The sequence below is a fragment of the Pygoscelis adeliae genome, unplaced genomic scaffold, assembly GCF_000699105.1.
Source record: "Pygoscelis adeliae isolate BGI_AS28 unplaced genomic scaffold, ASM69910v1 Scaffold270, whole genome shotgun sequence".
Classification (NCBI taxonomy): Eukaryota; Metazoa; Chordata; class Aves; order Sphenisciformes; family Spheniscidae; genus Pygoscelis; species Pygoscelis adeliae.
Window position 1 is genome coordinate 2,762,619 of NW_008823916.1, and position 17,888 is coordinate 2,780,506.

Below are 17,888 nucleotides of genomic sequence, written 5' to 3' on the forward strand. Positions count from 1 at the left end.
ATGCATGAATCCATTTAGTTTTGAAGAATTTTGGCAGTGCTTCCCCACCAGTAAAACGGTTCCATATGCCAGATATAGATGCAGCCTTGCACCTTCTCTTAGCCTCCTTGTTTCAAACTATCTGCTGCTTTCACTGCAGATGGAGGGAGAAGGAGAAATAGCAACACTTGCTTAATGCATGGATCCTATTGACTTGGCTTCTGTGTGTTTTCCCCCCTCATTAATTTATTTTGCTGTCTACTCTTAATATTTTCTTCCTCTCTATAAATTTGCGTTGGGTTAATCCATTCCACCCTCCTTTCCCCTCAGCTCAAAGAATGAAGCGGCTAAAAAGGCTTCCCAAGTGTGACATTCACCTTACCTTCTGTGCCTTTTCTTTTTTCTTTCCAAAGGGCGAACGAGGACCAGATGGAAGTCCAGGTGCCAAAGGTTATCCTGGCAGGCAGGTGCAGTAAATCTCATCGTGCTGTGCACAGACTAGGGATTTGGGTGTGCAGGTAGCTAAATATATGCCCTGCTAAATACATGCCCCACTAAAGACAGTGCAGACCTCTAGAATATGTCTGAATATTTTCCCTCTGTACTCCCCAAGATGCTGTATTGATGACACGGTCTTTCAACTCTGGGGGACACTAAGGTTGTTAGAAAGTCTTTTATGCCTGTGACAGATAAAATCTGAATTTCTATAGCAAAATCTGACAAATTTTTGCTTCAGTATAACAACAGGGGAAAAAACCCAAAACAGCAGAGCAGAGAAACATACCTGCAAGCTGCTAACCCTTCACTTTCAGGCACATTTTACATCTAATTTTGACCACATTAGAAATCTGGGACAGAAGAAGGCATATTACCAAAAGAAAAGATTTAGATGTACTCTCATTAGTAAAATGCACTAGCATAATCATATATATACATACATATAAAATTATACATGGACGATATATATCATATTTGCAGCTGCAAAAAAGATGATGAAATAAAACCAAGTCTTTGTTTTCATTCTGAAAAAAATGCACAAAGACAACTTTAGGAAGGGAGGAGTGTGCAAAGGCAAATGAATCAAAATTGGACACTTTATTGTCTTACTCATGTAAGATGCTGAGTAGTAGGAAGAAAATTAACAGGAAGCATTTGTAAGAGCCGAAATGGAATCTGTCGGAGGGCAGAAGACCTGGCCCTGTAACATTTTACAGGGAAATGAGTTTGTCATGGTTTTCTAAAATGGACATATAAATGTTGGGTTCCCCTACATTTATATTTAAGTACATAGCTAAGAGGCTAGGCAGATGTCAGAGACCCCAAGCAGTCTGCCATGAGCATTTCAGACTTGTCATGAGTTCGTATCTGAGTTTTTACCCAGATGTGTAGTTTATTGGACTAAACATGAACTAGATATGCAGAACAAGTCTGCATTCCCCGTGCCTCAGACTATTTTAAATCTGAAATTAAATTGATACCTAGCTTAGCAAATTTTAGGTGGAATATACAGATGCACGCTGGAGAGTGCAGATGGTAGAACCAGATGAGAGTTTTATGCACCTGATTAAATGCTCAATTCATACTCTGAAAGGCTCTTAGAGATTTGCATGCCAAAGAATCTCCTAGGTGTGAATGTGTGTTCGATGACTAATATGAAGCAGTCCAAGCTATATTGGTCATACAAGGTTAACGAATGCTGTTTAGCAATTCACAGCAGTGTTCTGCCCATCAGATAAGCAGGGTGAAATCTTTGCGCTTGACATACAAAGAGCAAAAGTGCTTTCTTAAATGTGGTTTGGGTCAGGAAAGTGATTTTTTCAGCATATCTGAATGCTGTGTGTATCCAGCATCAGAGCTGTTTACTTTACTGAGATTTTACTACTTGTTACTCCTGTCAGCTGTGCTGGCTCTGCCGTGCTATGGGAGAGAGAGCTTGGCTCTGTTTTGATTTGCGCATCATAGGCAGAATTGTTAACTTCACCCCGATGGCTGAAATCTTTGGCAACGGTGCATGAGCCAGGGAAGAGCACAACCTGACTTTCAGATCCCAGGCTGAGTGTGCAGTGCTGCCAGCTAAAGAAAATATGGAGTTAGCCTTTTTTTTTCCCCCCTCCCTTCCAAAAAACCCCAACAACATTTGGTACTAGGAAAAAAATAACTGGAAACTTGCTAGAAGACAATAAACATGAAAATTCATTATGCATTTTTACAGGGTTCTTTTTCACAGTACTTTAAGTGAGCAGCAATAGGCATAGAAGTAGAATGAGGAATGTATTTTCAATTCTTTCCATAGCTGTTGATGCTGCAAAAGGTTAGAGATACGCAGTACCTGCACTGCTAAGTGACTTTGTAGGCTGTAGAAATTCGAGGGGCTTTCTCACTGCATCAGGGCCAGCCTGTGTTCCCTAAACAGGCATTGAAATACATTTGTCATTTGCTATGCATGTGTTCAGTTAGGCAGGAAAAGGAATCGAGAGCTGTTGGGTACAGAGCATCACTGTGTGTCGCATCTGAAGTGTAACGCAACCTCTGTGCACCCTGCTGCATTAGCCTTTTTGGTCTTTATGATCAGAAATCTCTACTTCAGCCCTGGGGAAGGCTCGCTATGTGCAGCGGTCTCAGGTTCTGCAGAGTCCCAGCTCCCCAACAATGGGAGGTTTGTTATTTGTATCATTTTGTCCTTTTTTCTCCTTTGTTGATACGCCTTGGACTCGGCACTGAAAGCAGAACCACGCAGGGACAGTGCTGGGGATTTGGCACTGCTCATTAGGTTAAGTTAAAGCCTGTCCACATTTGTCTTTGTTTTTTCCCTTCTGTTCCAGGGTTTACCTGGCCCCATAGGGGAAGCTGGTCCAAAAGGCAGTCGGGTAAGCAGCCTTTCATTTGTCTTTTCTCTACTTGTTTTTACCAAAAACTTCTCAAGAAACTTTATCCTTAGTTTTGCAATCCTGAGACTGGTTCCTTTAATTTGTTGGATTCTGGGGATTTGAACTGCGCACCACTTGTTTATTGAAGCACTGCTAAATTTTTTAAATTAAACGTGGAATGTACCAAGATCAAAGTTCACCAACAGTGCTGATGATACAAAGTCAACCCCTTCAGAGTTCACATTGCAGGAGAGGAAAGAATGGCATACAAATTCCTACCAAAGACCAAAGTCTGAACTTTCTGCAAGCCCCATCTCCCAAAGGCCCCTTTGGTGTCAGTAAGTGTGCTTCAGCGGTCTTCGACCATGCTGAATATGGGCTCTTTTAGGTATAGTCCTGAGTTTGGGAGTGATTTATATCATTATGCAGAATAGCAAGCCAGCATCTTGAAGCCATGTGCAAATACAAATATTAATATCTCTGTTCTGCCTAGTTTTGCTCACCGAATTGAATTGTTGGGGGTTCATTCTCACTGCAAAGGATGATTTTTATTTCTTTACCAATTAAGACTCTTGTTAATCACAGTTTATTCTTTTCCTGCAATTATAAATTCACAATGAGATTCTGAGCCAATAAAATCCCCCCTTTCTCTAACATGTGATACTTTCTCTATATCCAGTAAATTCAACCAGCTGGCTTTCATCTCTAGGAAAAGTGCAAGGAATAAACAAATGCTGACCCTGTAGCTAGCTGTATTCCTGCGCTGGGAAGGGAGACGGCGTGTTCAGTGTCCTGCAGGAGAGAGGAAGATCTGAGATAGCACAGCTTGCTCACCTTACTTCTGCAAGTGATAAAGCTTTCCCTGGTGCATCTGTTTCACTGGCCTAACCAGGACCTCGTATAATTATCATGTGAGAGATGTGCAGAATGTAAGACTTGAAAATTACTTTCCACTTTGCACCCCTGAAATACACCCAGACTGAAATACTTATAGCTACCCAAGAAAGGCATTTCTCACTCAATCAGAATTGGGTACTAAGGTGAGATATCTGCATTTTGTGGCTTGAGGGAGCCAACTGTGGGCTCTCCTCCGTCCCCCGCCTCTGTTTTTTCTTCTGCAGGAAGTAGTTCAGGAGTTACATGGTTTGTCTTGGGGTTCAGGAGGCAAAGGCAGACAGCATCATTTTAATGCGGCCCTATTTCCCGGCTAGGTATCATCCCTAAGGGGAGCGATGGACTGGTGGGAAAAAATTGGTGGGGTTGACAGTAAGAGATTTAGCGATGATGGAGAAAGAAAGATGAGAGAAAATCAGTGTTAGCGCTTGGCTCTTGTTAACAGTGAGGTGCCACTGAGGGGGCTCCCTGCTGAAATCCACTTCCTCTTGATTCTGCATGTTTGGCACAAATTAGTCCTTTGCAAAGGACTAGCACACAAGGTAACTTTGTACTAACTGCTGAGCAAAGAGGATTAAACACAAGGCTTCAATTGTTGCAAGGGAAGGGAAATGTAGCATTTGTGTCCTGTCTGAGCAGGATCCCAAGGCCATAGAAAAGAGTCGCGTACTTGAGAATGCCACGCCTGCTGATGAGCGTGGAAGGAGCGGATTTTATGTGAAACGTGTTGGTGCAAAGGGGGCTTCTTTACAGTTGGGTGACAGAGGATCTGTACGTATGTGCGAGTTGAGCCTCGTACACCAATCTTAAGAGCCTGAAATGGCACGCTCAGCCTCTCCCTGCCCAGGCAGGGCCCTTGGTGCTTGGGTTGACAAAGTGCTTGCAGAAGGTCTTGGTGGTGCACCAGAGTTTGCAGGGAAAGGCTTTAGGCAGAACCGTTACCGATTTGCTCCTCTCTCAGCAGCAGGGTGGTCAGCAGCCTTGCACGCCAGGAGGAGGTGTTGTTTGCGTGAGAAGGGGCTGCAGTGTGTGACCAACGTGTGACATAAAACAAGCAGAAAGGGCTTGGTACAACAGGACATTTTCGCAACACAGTTGGGAATAAGTGCCAAAGGCAGGGAAAGACCCCTTGGAGAGATGAAAGGGGGTGTAGGCATGTGGATTACTTTTGCTATCACTCTTACTAACCTTCAACCAAGCTCCGCTTCCCTCAGGTACACTCAGAGCCAGCCCAGGTAAGGTTTCTTCCTGCTGGCCTCTTCCTGCCTGGAGTCCTCATGATCCCTGGTGTGAGGGTATGTGCCCTTGGACTACATCGTGGAAGCCAGCACCATGCAGTCCATGGGCATATACACTTGCCTCAAGGTTTATTTCATCACGGCTGCCATTGACCAACGCTGGAGGATGTTCTGCTGTTCAGGAAAGACAGACTGACTGGTTGCTAATGGAGAAATGTATTTGACTACTTGTTTCCTCTTTTCTTTAGGGATATATTGGTCTCCCAGGATTATTTGGGCTACCAGGGGCTGATGGAGAACGAGTGAGTATTTTGTGAAGAAAACCTTGGTGTGCTGCTTGAATACAGTTCTTCAGAGCCTGTTGTAACCTTCTCTATCCCTTGTTCCTGAGGAAAGAGGCGAGCATGCCTAATGTTTAATCATGCCTTCTTTAGCCTGTTTCTACCCTTGCATGAAGACCTGTGTCCCTGTATGATGTTGCCATACAGGTCAGGAAAACCTAGCCTTCAGACAGGGTCATCAGACCTCACTGTTGAGTAGAGAGGAGTTTTTCTATATTTTCCTTCACTTAAACCTGCCTTCCTCCTCCCCCTTACTAATTCATCTTAGTGGGATGGGGCGCGGGGGGAGAATGTACATGGAAATTCCCTGCTCCCACGGGAGTGACATCCCAGCCACAGTGTCCCAGCATTTTGGGTGTCCAACTGGTGGCGTCTGGAAAGAGACTGGCTCTTGGAAGGGGCAGTGCCTGGGGCTTTCTGACAATGACTTTCCTTCCAGTTGCATTGAGTTGGGCAGTCAAGACTGGGGCCTGTGGATGGGCAGCTGTGGCTGCTGTTCCCATGTGTCCTCCCTTCCCCCCATCCTGTTCATCGTGCCTTCTCCAAACCCACGTGTTCAGAGCTTTGCAGGACCTCCCTTGCTTTTTTGCTCTTCTCCCCCACGTCCCCCCACCTGCCCGATCTCTACCCATCCAAGGACCCCCTCCTCCCACTGCAAGAGCTCCTAAGGAAGGTCACTGGAAGATGAAGATTGTTTTATTCCAGATTTTTCTCCCTCATATGCAAGCTCCAGAAACAAGAGAGGCCCCGGGAGCATGTGGGAGTGAGTGTGTGTGTGCCTGCCTGGGAGGGGACTACCCTGCGCTCTAGAGTCGCTGATTTAATGCTTGTATAACTAAATAAGAAACATAAACAGAAGTTCTCCAGTGAGTGCCTTGGCAGTGGCCTTCATTTGCTTCCAGACCAGTAGCTTAATGACTGCTCCTGCTAAGCACAGCTTCAGCCTGTTGCCCTGGGTGTGGATGCTGCCTGCGTGTGTCCTCAGGGAGGGCCGTAGTTAGTGGGTGAAGGTTAATTGTCTTCTGCTCTCGCAGCTGACTGCAAGTAGTTGACATTTTGATTCCTGAACAATGCCGCAGTCATTAGCCTGTTTTACATTCCCCTTTCTCTTCTAGTTTTGTTTTGTATTGTTGGTTGGCTGTTTGCTTTCTCAACCAGACCTATTATTTTTTTTCTCTGTGTGTTTTCCTTGCAGGGGATCCCTGGAGTTCCTGGGAAGAGGGGCAAGATGGGTAGGCCGGTAAAGTTTTTCCTCGTCTATTATGCAGACCTTGTTGAATGAAACTGGAAACAAAACATCTGGCTTTTGGCTGGGTCCCTTCATATCTTCTGATGGGAACTAAATGGGGAGATCAGACAAACCTTTCCATGTCTCTTTTCTCAAGCAGGAAGAAAACTGAAGATACAAATATTGTTCTCTTCTTTTCTTCCATGCTCTGCCCACTTCACAGGCGTTTTTGTTCTTTTTCGCACTGTCTCCATGCTCCCTTGCATCTTACACTTCTTGGATTCTCTTCTGCAACATCTTCCCCTCTGTCCTCCCTCTGGCCAGCCTCTTCCCTGTATGCACTTTTTAATTCCCCACCATGACTGCAGCATCCCAGGTGTCTGTGCTCGCTCTGTTACATCTACTGCGCCGTGCTCCCACCAGTCCCATCACGTTTGCCTCTTTGCTGTGATTCTCTCCAACCCTTGTACCATCCTGGTTTGTATAATGTGAGTGCACTTTTATATAGAAACCTTTTTTGTCCTTGGTGGTGGTACAGAGGTAAAGAAATAACACACCAGATGAAGACATGTTTGAGGAGTAAGGAGACCAGGTAGATTTGAGAGCTTGACCAGGAGGAAGAGGTGTTTGCAGGTAGGGCTGAATACAAGGTGGAAACTGTGAGAGCTGTATAGAAGAAGAAGGGTGTTTCTGCTGACTGTAGCAAAAAGCAAAATAAAAACAGGTGGGGAAAGTACTGAAATTAGTAGAGGAAACAGGGAAAGGACAGAAGGGAAAGCCTTTCCCACATCAGCCTTCTTCCAAGCAATTCTGCATGCTTCCTTTAGCAAAATGTATAAAGTTTTTTGCTCCAGCAGTCAGCAGGGAGATCAGGCACGTTCGTGCTCTGGTGTGTCTCATTGCCTTTGCACCTTGTCCTTCGTGTTCGCCTGAGTTCCTCTCGATCTCCTGATATCATTGCACTCACAGGCTCCTTGTAAAATGTCCACTCACCCACACATGGAAAAATCCAGTGCTTTCCCCTTGTCACCCTTGCATGCGAATGAGTACTTTCCAGGAGTCCCACGCCTACTGCTTGCTGGTGTTCTCACAGTAAAAGCCACGCAAACATCCCGACAGTGTCACATTCACCCAGCTAGCTGTTCTTCTCTCCCTGGGATGGGGGGAGGTCGAGCAGATTTTTTGGCGGGGGGGTAGTAGAAATCTGTACCAGACCTTACGGTTTTGTACGCCGCTGGTTGCACCAGAAACCTCTGTGATGAATAGTTGCAGAGAGCCAGTCGATGTAATGATGACTCATTGACCAGAGTAAAACAAACAAAGCAACTGTCGTTAGGTACAGGGTTTCTGCTCTCTGCCTTGTTTCTGCAGAGAGCATGCTGAAGGCTCAAAGCGTTCCAGCTGTTGTTTGGCTAGCATTTGTAATCTTCCAGGCAAGAGTTTTTGCCTGGCAGTCACTGTTACAAACAAGGGGCTCCCCTGAGATCAGCGGGGAATCTCTCAACCGTGGAGGCATTCATGGGATCTAGAGAAGGGATTAAATGGTTGCGTGTGAGCACCTTTGTTCTACTCAGCTCTTTCAGAGAGTTTTGGCTCCGTCCCCGTTTCATGATATCAGGTTTAATAAGAAATCTTGAATGGACCGATGCTGATGATTTGTACTTCTGAGCGTGAACAAGAAGATTAAGTGACATCCAGAGTTATTCAGGAAGTCACTGGGAGAATGGAAAGTAGGAACCAGCTTAACCTGGTTCCCTTCCCAACACTTATCTCCTGGCCTGTGCTGTCTCCCAGCTGGTTTGCAGTGTTAGTGAGCCTGCTGTGATTTTTCTGGTCTCTCGCATCCCTGCGCCGCGAGGTTTGTTGGCGCAGCTACTGTTCCTGTTCTATTTCAGTGTTGTCACTGCGATGGAGAGCTCTTGGAAGCCCTTATTAGCTACCATCCAAAGCTAGTAAATGCTCTGGAGAGTAGGGAAGGAGTTGGTATCAAATGTATTTCTCTACCTAGTTTTGTTTGGGATGAGAGACGGCAACAGATTAAGTGCTCAGCAGAGGGGGCGCGGGGGGCTGGGGGAGTTTGCATGTGACACCGTGGGCCTCCGAGAATGATGTAAGAGGGAATGATTAAAATAGAAGAACTGGACATGAGTCAGATCTTGAAACCCTTCCAGGGAAGTTAAGTTTTGCAGAGCTGTGAGGGACATGGTGAATCTGTCGTGGAAACAGCTGACTCCACCTCCCGCTCTGCTCTCCCTGCAGTGCATCAGCAACGTAGGAGGCGAGTGCATTTCTAACATATGGGCCCTGGCGAACTCTTGAGCAAGGAGAGGGTAGGGGGTGGGCTAGGGGGAGAATTATGATTAAAGTACAATGCACTAGGGAGACTGAAATAACATGAGTCTGTACGTCTCTGGATCTGCTGCCTGTTTTAGAGGTAGGCTGGAGGCCTGGAGCCGAAGCAACTGGTTGCTTAAACCTTCAGTCTTGCCAATGCAGTGGCTGAAAAGAATGGCTTTTTATGGTGTTTTTGTGGATTTTTATGGTGTTCAGTTGAGCAGCTGGCCAAAAAAAAAATAATAATAGAGGAGAAAAAAAGGCCCCATTGCTGTGAGGGCAGCAGGGCTGTGGTCCACACCGTGCTGGGGGGAAGGAATGAGAGAAGCTGTTGTTGCCTTCTATCATGGCATGCATAGGCGATGTATCAGTCCTAATTCATCTTTAGAAAGGAGATGTATTGTCACTGAAGGAGGTAACCCACCGGAAGAGGAGATATAGCTAGTCATCATTCAAGGAGTGCAAAGCTGAAAGTGATACGCTTTTCTTATGCTGTGGGAGATGGGTAGCTACGATCAGAAATGTCTGCGCTGCAGATTGTATTAACCTTCAGATAGAGTGTAATATTTTCAGAAGTTCTCACGCCCTGTTAGAGAAAGAGACTTAAAGGGGAACTTTCAGGAAATGTATCCAAAGAGCTTTGAGTTCTTGTTTTGTTCATCTTTGTTATTGATGGGTGCTTGTATCTCTTTCTTCATGTAGAGTATCAATACGGCACCAGCTGTGCTCTCTTATGCCTGAATTTTCCTTACAATGTGTTTTATTAGTAGTAGTGTTTTAAAAGGTATAGAAAGGAAGGAGCAAAGTTTAGTTCCAAGACATACTTAGTAATTCCTGGGTTTGTCTGAGGTCTATTCACAATTTAGCCAAACACAGCTGAGGTTTCCTTATATTCTTCTGAGAACCTGTTGGTGCTGCTGGTCCCATACCTGGAGCCCAGTTGAATGCTCGGAGCCTCACCGTGTCAGGTACCGTGCAAACACCTCGTGAAAGAAAAGGCCTGGCCCAAAAGGTCCATCAGTTGGATTACAAAACAGCAGAGGATCAGACCATCCCCAGGGCTGGAAGGTTTAGGTAACAGCAGCATGAGCAAGTCATTAATACCACGAGCAGGCATTTTGGCTCCCCAGCCTGCCTAGCTGTGCTCCTCGTTACTGTTGGTTCTTTTGTCCTCCTGTAGCTCGTATTTGTGAGTGGTACGCAGCTGTGTCCCGCCAGCTGTCGGGTGGCATGATGGGGGTTCCTGCCCGCCTGCTAAACTCAGGCAAGGAAGGCAAATGCCTCCTGACACTTGCTCTGCGCAGCCTTTGGCAAGTGCCAGCATGTTGCCGAAGTGCTGCTCCGAGGAGACAGCTTGACGGGAGTAGACCATGTAAGTAGCAGGCACAGAGGGAGGGTTTGCACTCAGGATGCGCGGCCAGATAGGCTGACACCTCTGCCTGTGAGAATGGCTGGAGTCTGCCAAGGCAAGGTGGGGAGATGCTGCATTGCTTGGTGACTGCACAGGGGGAGGAAGAGGGTACAGGACCTGGTTTCTCCCCGTGGCATGCAACTTCAGACAGTATGTTTGGCTCTTCTTGGCTGTGTGCAAAACAGGGATAACACGCTCGGCTCTCCTTTGAGCTCAGGGGCTGAAACTTAGCATGTAAGTGCCAAGGATTACTGCTCAGATGTCAAGGAAGAGCCGCTATAAAGTGGCATGTGGATTTTAAGTATTAGGGATCAGTGCAGAGGTTAGTCCAGAAGTCTCCCTTCCCTCTGCCTGTGTTGTGGATTAACCCGGCAGGCAGCTAAACACCACACAGCCATTCGCTCACTCTCCCCCTCAGTGGGATGGGGGAGAGAATCAGGAAAAAAAAAAGTAAAATTCGTGGATTGAGATAAAGACAGTTCAATAGGGCAGAAAAGGAAGGGGAAATAATAATAATAACAGAATATACAAAATAAGTGATGCACAATGCAGTTGCTCACCACCTGCTGACCGATGCCCAGCCAGTCCTCAAGCAGCGGCCCCCTCTGGGCCAACTCCCCCCAGTTTGTGTACTGAGCATGACGTCCCATGGTATGGAATGTCCCTTTGGCCAGTTTGGGTCAGCTGTCCTGGCTGTGCCCCCTCCCAGCTTCTCGCTGGCAGGGCAGGAGAATCTGAAAAGTCCTTGATTAGTGTAAGCACTACTTAGCAACAACTAAAACATCGGTGTGTTATCAACATTATTCTCATCCTAAATCCAAAACACAGCACTGTACCAGCTACTAGGAAGAAAATTAACTCTATCCCAGCTGAAACCAGGACAGCCTGTCAGCCCCAATGTGGAGGTTGCGAGAGCCAGCAGTGATCTGACAGCCACTCTAACGTAGCCTCAGTATTTGTTGTGAGCATCAACGCGGTGGCAAGCTGCCGAATCCGGCATCCGTTTTCCATGAGCTGACCACAGTCGGGGTCCCCCTTGCCAGCTCTCAGCTTGTAATGTGGCGGCGCCTTCTTGCCAGGCTATTTTTCATGTCTACTGTCTTCTTCCATGCTGACTTATAAAGTTAATGTCTTAACTCCGGCCTCCAGTGAACAGCAACCCTCAACACACTCTTTTTTCTTCATCTGATAAGTTGTTAGAAGTGCATGTGATACCCCTGCACTCCCCACCATTATGGGTAGGTTGCTGCAGTGTATGAAAAGACATTGCCTTGTGGGAGACACTAGATAGTAAAAAGCAGGGCTGCCTTTGGGTTAGGAAGGTTTCGTTTTACAGCTTCCCCCGACCTTTTGATATATGGCTAAGATAACTTAGCACTGAACGTAAGTGCATGGGGCTTTGCCAAGTTACACAGGCTCAGCTGTTGTCCATACAAACAATGGGGGGACATGTTTTGCCATGTGTCTGGAAAGGCTGGCATAACCGCACATTACTGAGAAAATAAATTTTGCTCCTCTCTGTAGGGACTAAGACGATAAACAACAACTCTCTTCTTGCTCCAATCTTTTCTCTGCTTTGGATGCAGCTGAGGTCCTTCCTTGCATTTGGAGTGAACCAAGTGAGAGTCTCCTGCATCACACAAGTTGAGATTTGGGAAACTGGTAACAACATTTTGAAGTACCTCTTCTTTAACGAATAATTGCCAAACTCCAGTTGACTTGAGTGGGCTCCCTGGGGGTGCAAAGAGGCAGCCCATATGGCTTTTCTCATAAGAAACATGACATAGGCATACACCCTAAGAGCTCTCACCTACAGCACTGAGTATCACGGATCGCGTGGGCTGCTAAGGGTCCAGCCGTGTCTCTTTTGTCATGGAGACCTTGTTACCTACCAAAAAAAAAGGAGGAAGAACGGAGCTGTACTTCTCTTTAAACACTGAGAAACATTTTAAAGAAATACTGTAATGAAAATTGAAAAATTTCTAAAGGTAGGGATAAACTGTGGTTTCCCACTTAGCTAGGTGGTAGTTCAGTGTGTTGGTCCACAAGCCATTTGCTAAGATTTGAAAGAAATGGGAATGATTTTTTAACTGATCCTAAATGATGTTATCCATATATATCCTCAGAAAATAAATATTTACTCTTCCACATAACTTCACTGCTCAGGCCTGATTCACCTGAGCACTTGACGAACTCATCCTCCAACCCATAAAGCATTCCTTCCCAGCTGGTGTCCCAGTTCAGCTTCAGCTGTAGGCCCTGTGCATATAGAGATGTACTTTCAGATGTGGCCAGCTAAAGTTAGTGGAGAAATGTGCAGGCTGAAGACCTATTTGTACAGGTAAATCCACAAGATGAGCTGCAGGAAGGAGCACAAATGGCCTGTAGGAGTTGATGGACAGGACTCTCTCAGTCTTGTGCCAATACCCCAGCATAACACCAAAAAGTTTGGTGCCTTCTTCAGGAACTGATTGATTTTTTAAAAAAATATGCTCTTAAGCATTCTCTTTGCATGAGAAGTCAAGTGGAGGTCCTGAAAACTAGTAATAAGCCAAGCTCCTCTGTTACTGAGAAAGTTTTAGCCTGTGAACTGGATTTTTCCTGTTAGCCATCTAAGTCAGTTCTTTGCTATATTTTTTCTTTATTAACCTAAATTTTTAAAGTAGATTTGGTCTGAGCAATCAGTGACTTTTTTAATGCTTAAGTTGGACACTGAAACTGGGCAGCTGGTCTCTCCTCCCTTCTGGGCCTAGTTCACCACTCTGAAATGCAGGCGTGAGCCCAGAGCAAATGTCACCGTCTCTTTTTGGCCCCAGTTGTGTTCCACATGTCTGGAGTTTCCCAAATCTCTGTGGTGAGGTGCTTGCATGGTTACTTATCACTCTGATATCAGCACGTGTTCCTATGTTCATGATTACATCATCCAGATAACCTGGCAAGGTGGACAATATTAGCATGTATTTCATTTTTTAAAGAATGGGCAAAACGAAGTACTGAAAACACAGGGAAAAAGGTTCGAAATGTGCCAAGGCCCATGACTTCTACTGAAAGAAAAGAAACAAACCCAAAGATGGTTTGTTTCCAAGAATGTCCCTAAGTGACTTATCCATCGTCATTCAAAAAGCTCGTGAAGACTTGAACCAAGGTCTCCTAAGTGCAAGAGCATCTTTCTTCCTTCAGGGAAATGTTCATTCATAAATCAGATCAAAGCCCAAAAATTATTTTCATTAGAAATTATAAGGAAAAAATAATGCAACCATCACTTTTGAGTCTGAAAACATTTCGATCACCAGAGCTGCTTGACTTTCTTAAAGAGGAGGCTGCTTGATTTGGAAATCTTGGCCATAAATAATCAGGAGCAGTGGCAGATTCAGTGCTCTTCAGCATTAGGTAATTGGGTCTGTGTAATCTGCACTCTGTTAGAGCCCCACGGACGGGGAAAGAGGTCATATACAAGCATAAAAGCAACAAAGCAGATGGGCAAGAGGTGGAGGGGCTGTCAGTTAACTTCAGTCATGTTTGGCTGAAGGGGCTTCGGGGGTCTTTTGCTGGTGTTCAGGTTGAACGGGCTGCCCTGGAGGGCTGTGCTCCCGCAGCTGGAGGGATAGTTGTGTTTAAAAATACCATGAAATCTTTATCCAAAGAGGATGTGACACGGAGCTGTGAAGTCTCCCAAGGAGAGAGAGCAAAACTCCCTTTCGGGTGACAAAGGAGCAGAACTGCAGCAGGACCGTCAGTCCCGTAGCCAGCTGAGGGTGGCATCTCCCTTCTTTGCAGGGATGAAAGCCATCACAGCCCCAGGTCTAGACTGAGCAGAAGGCAAAGGCTCCTGCATAGCCACATGAACTAAAGCTAGTGAGCAGGCATGCCGGGAGCACGGGGTTTGCCAGGCTCCCTTTAGGGTGACTCTCGCCGCTCTAGGAACCAGCGCTGCGTCTGAGCCAGCCTGCTTGCCTTCGAGCCCACCTGTGGAGGGGCTCATGTCTGCTCTCTCCACCAAGAATGCTCTCAGAGGTGTAAGCTGCCAACATAAGCTACACTTGTTTATTTTATTCTCCTCCTTTTTTTCCAGTGAATGCCTTCTCTCACCCTCAGCCCTGCTTCCCCACCACCGCCTTTTTTCTTTTTGTTTAAATTGTTTGACTTGCAAGCTCCATCCCTGGGGAGACTCTTGGGCAGTGATTCACCCAGCCGGAGCCAACTGGCAAATAGAATCTTTCGCAGACAAGACAGGAGGGTTGGTTGGTTTGAGCAGCTTCACCTTCAGCCAACAGGAAAATAAAATCCTATTTTTGGAGAAGGATTCTGTTGGCGTGAAGACCTGCCAGGATTCCTTGGAGCAGCAGCTGCCAGACTGCCTCCCTTACTCCATCAGGGAAAGTGTTTTAAACTGAATCAGATGTTGTATACATACAACACATCCACCCACATGCGCACACCTGAAAAGGCCTTGGGGAAGCAAAGGACATGGTGCATCTCATTGGTCTGCTTCCCTGAGGACAGCTGCTTCCAGGGACAAGAGACAAGAAGTGATGGCGTCTGCTCAGACCGGGAGCAACCCTTTGGCTGACAACAGCAAGAAAGGGCAGGCCGCTCTGTTTGTTTTAAGCAGAGGAAGAAAGGAAGGGGAGGTGGAGGGGGATGTAATCCCCTGATGCAGGAGGAGCTGGTTCCAGTGTCTGTCTAGGTCTGGTTGTTCTCAGCAGGAGTCTCCTGGCCAATGAAAGGATGCCCTTTGCAGGGAGCGTGGATGAAAAGGGATTGAGGCACTACTGCAGGATCTCAAAGATAGAGATTTAGTTACTGGTTCAGCTCCGGACTTCTCAGTGTTACCCGGGGTAAATCAGTTTGTATCTCTCTCTGTCTCAGTTCCCTCTCTAATAGTGGTTCCTCATCTTCACTGAGTGCAGTGAGGTGTTAGAGCGTGTCCAGAGAAGGGCAACGAGGCTGGTGAGGGGTCTGGAGAACAAGTCTGATGAGGAGCGGCTGAGGGGACTGGGGTTGTTTGACCTGGAGAAAAGGAGGCTGAGGGGAGACCTCATCACTCTCTACAACTACCTGAAAGGAGGCTGTAGCGAGGTGGGGGTCGGTCTCTTCTCCCAAGTAACAAGCGATAGGACGAGAGGAAATGGCCTCAAGTTGCGCCAGGGGAGGTTTAGATTGGATGTGAGGAAAAATGTCTTTACTGAAAGAGTGGTTAAACATTGGAACAGGCTGCCCAGGGACGTGGTTGAGTCACCATCCCTGGAGGTATTTAAAAGACGTGTAGATGAGGCACTTAGGGACATGGTTTAGTGGGCATGGGGGTGTTGGGTCGATGGTTGGACTCGATGATCTTAGAGGTCTTTTCCAACCTTAATAATGATTCTATGATTCTATGACAAACTGTGCAGCCACTGTAAAGCTCTGCTTGAGGTGGGGACAGGAGAGCACAGAAGCACCTGGATCTTGCTTACTGCAAAGCATCTGCTTGTATGCTTTTTCTCCAACTCCTCTTCAAGCTTCATCTTGCTTCTTTCATTGAACTTCTCCTTCAGACAATACGAAATCCATTCAGCTGGACTTTTTTTCCCCACCTCCTCTCTGTATTTCCCAGCTGTGAGATAGAGCCAGAAGTTTTGTCATACCTGACTTCAGCCACTGCGGAGGAGCACCCCACTGGCTCTTGGCCGACAGAACTTGTTAGTTGAGCATTTTCCTCCTAGCTCTGCTGCCATTTGCCATCCCTTCCCGGCCCTCATCCTTCTTTGCATGTCCCCTCCTTCCCACAGAGCAGGCAGGATGCATGACTTGATATTTTTCACTAGGGTGTTGTTCTTTGCCATCCCAATTCTTGAGCATAATTTCCATGGACCAGTATTCCTGGAAAAACAGCTGCACCCTGAAAAACGGTGGATTTTCTGTACCAAAAAACCCTCTGCACTCACTTTGGGAAGGTCAGGAGACTCTGAATGTGCTGGGCTCTTTAGTCTCGTTCACAAGTCCCCTGTAACAGGCTGCCAGTTGCGACCTGCCTGTCCGCCAGCGCCATAAAATGAGCTTCCTGCCCCATGTGTTCTCCCTCAGTTTGGGCTCCTCAGGCTGCTGGAGCAGTGCACAGGAGAGGAGAGGTAGTGCTGCTTACAGGAATGAAACAAACGAGATAACAAAGTCCGCTTGTAATTCCTAGGCTGCTTGTTTTGGTTGAATAGTGCTAGTTTTGTTCCTGAGGAACATCTTTGTCCTTTAGGCTCAGGCAGGAGGGGAGAGGCACTGAAAAAATAGCTTTTACAGACATGTGAGATCCAATAAATTAGGACACTGTGGTCACTGGAACTGTTATTGTGGTTTAAACTGCTACTGCTTACCCCATGGAAAGAAAGTGCTTTCTTTTTCATTAGGGGCTTAGAAGATTGATTGTTTCCTGCTGTGCACAGGACTGTGTTGGGATAGCTTTCACAACCTGGTTTGGGTCTTTGGAGACGATATGGATGCTGAAATATCCTCCTTCATGCCACAGCCACCAGCCTTGGTCTCATTTAATGTGCAAACGACTGTTAATACTTGCGTTGCCAAGTTCAAATATTGGGCTAGGATGCCTGGGGTTTGTTGAATTGAAGCTACTCTTTCCTTTTGTCTCCTCCTCTGGGTTTGTTTTACAGCTCGGGCCAAAAAGTACCAGGGGACCACGCATCACCCCAGAGATCTGTGAGCCTAGGCTGGGAAGGGTGCTCATGCCAGCAGAGCGGGTGGCGTGTTAAGGACGATCAGGTGTTGGCAGGGACGGGGCTTCACTGCTGAGTGTTGTCTTGGGCCTGGCTGTTGTAGCAATGATGCCTGCCCACACTGTTCTGGGCTTTCTTCTCTGTTTCCTGCCACTTTGACCCTTTTCCATCCTATCTTGAGGATGGGCAGAAACCCTAGCTCTGCGGGGTGAGACACATTGTGCCGTGAATGGGTTTTATTATCGAGTCTCTTACTGGGTAGCTTGGCCAAGTGACCTCAGGTACTCAGCTCTCCACCTTCAAAATGGGAATAATCTGCTTTTTTAAATACTTGGAGATCTACTGTTGGAAAGCCTATGTAAAAGCTAGATTTTTATTAACTCTATTACCAAGTGCCTCAAATCTCCTATGTCTTTATCTTTAAGCAGCGAAGTTAGTACTAGAAACTGAGGCATAAGAGATTAGTGGGAAATATATGAATTTAAATAGTTCCTTATCTGGACACTTTTATTCTGGCAGAGGAGTGCATTGTTTATATCATGTTGGAAGAGATTTAAACCAAATTTAGAAAATGCTCTTAGTCTGGAGCAAGCATTCCTCCAGATGATATTATGCTGCTGTAGTTACATTGATTTAATTGTACTATTCAAAGTCGTAAAACCTTCCCACATTGGCAAGACCTTAGCAGCCCCAGGGCCAGGCTGCTCAGTGGCAACTGTGGGTCACTCTGTGCCCAGCTCTGCCCTCTGAGAAAGGAAAGGTACATCTGGGGGAACGCTGAAGGCTGTGACTGAAATCTGCAGCAGCGTAAGTACAGTATCAGTCTATGCACACTCATATTTTCCTTGGCAAGTTGTATGACTGTGAACAGCAAAATATTCCAAGGCAGTCT

At 46.3% G+C, this 17,888-nt stretch overlaps 1 protein-coding gene across 1 annotated transcript in view; it reads left to right on the forward strand.

Moving 5' to 3' along the window:
- Positions 1 to 17,888, forward strand: part of COL27A1 (collagen, type XXVII, alpha 1) — a 162,211-nt gene that overhangs the window by 47,414 nt on the left and 96,909 nt on the right. The window contains exons 9-12 of the mRNA XM_009319352.1: positions 393 to 446; positions 2,802 to 2,846; positions 5,227 to 5,280; positions 6,515 to 6,559. Coding sequence (XP_009317627.1) covers positions 393 to 446; positions 2,802 to 2,846; positions 5,227 to 5,280; positions 6,515 to 6,559 — 198 coding nt within the window. The remainder of the gene's footprint in view (positions 1 to 392; positions 447 to 2,801; positions 2,847 to 5,226; positions 5,281 to 6,514; positions 6,560 to 17,888) is intronic.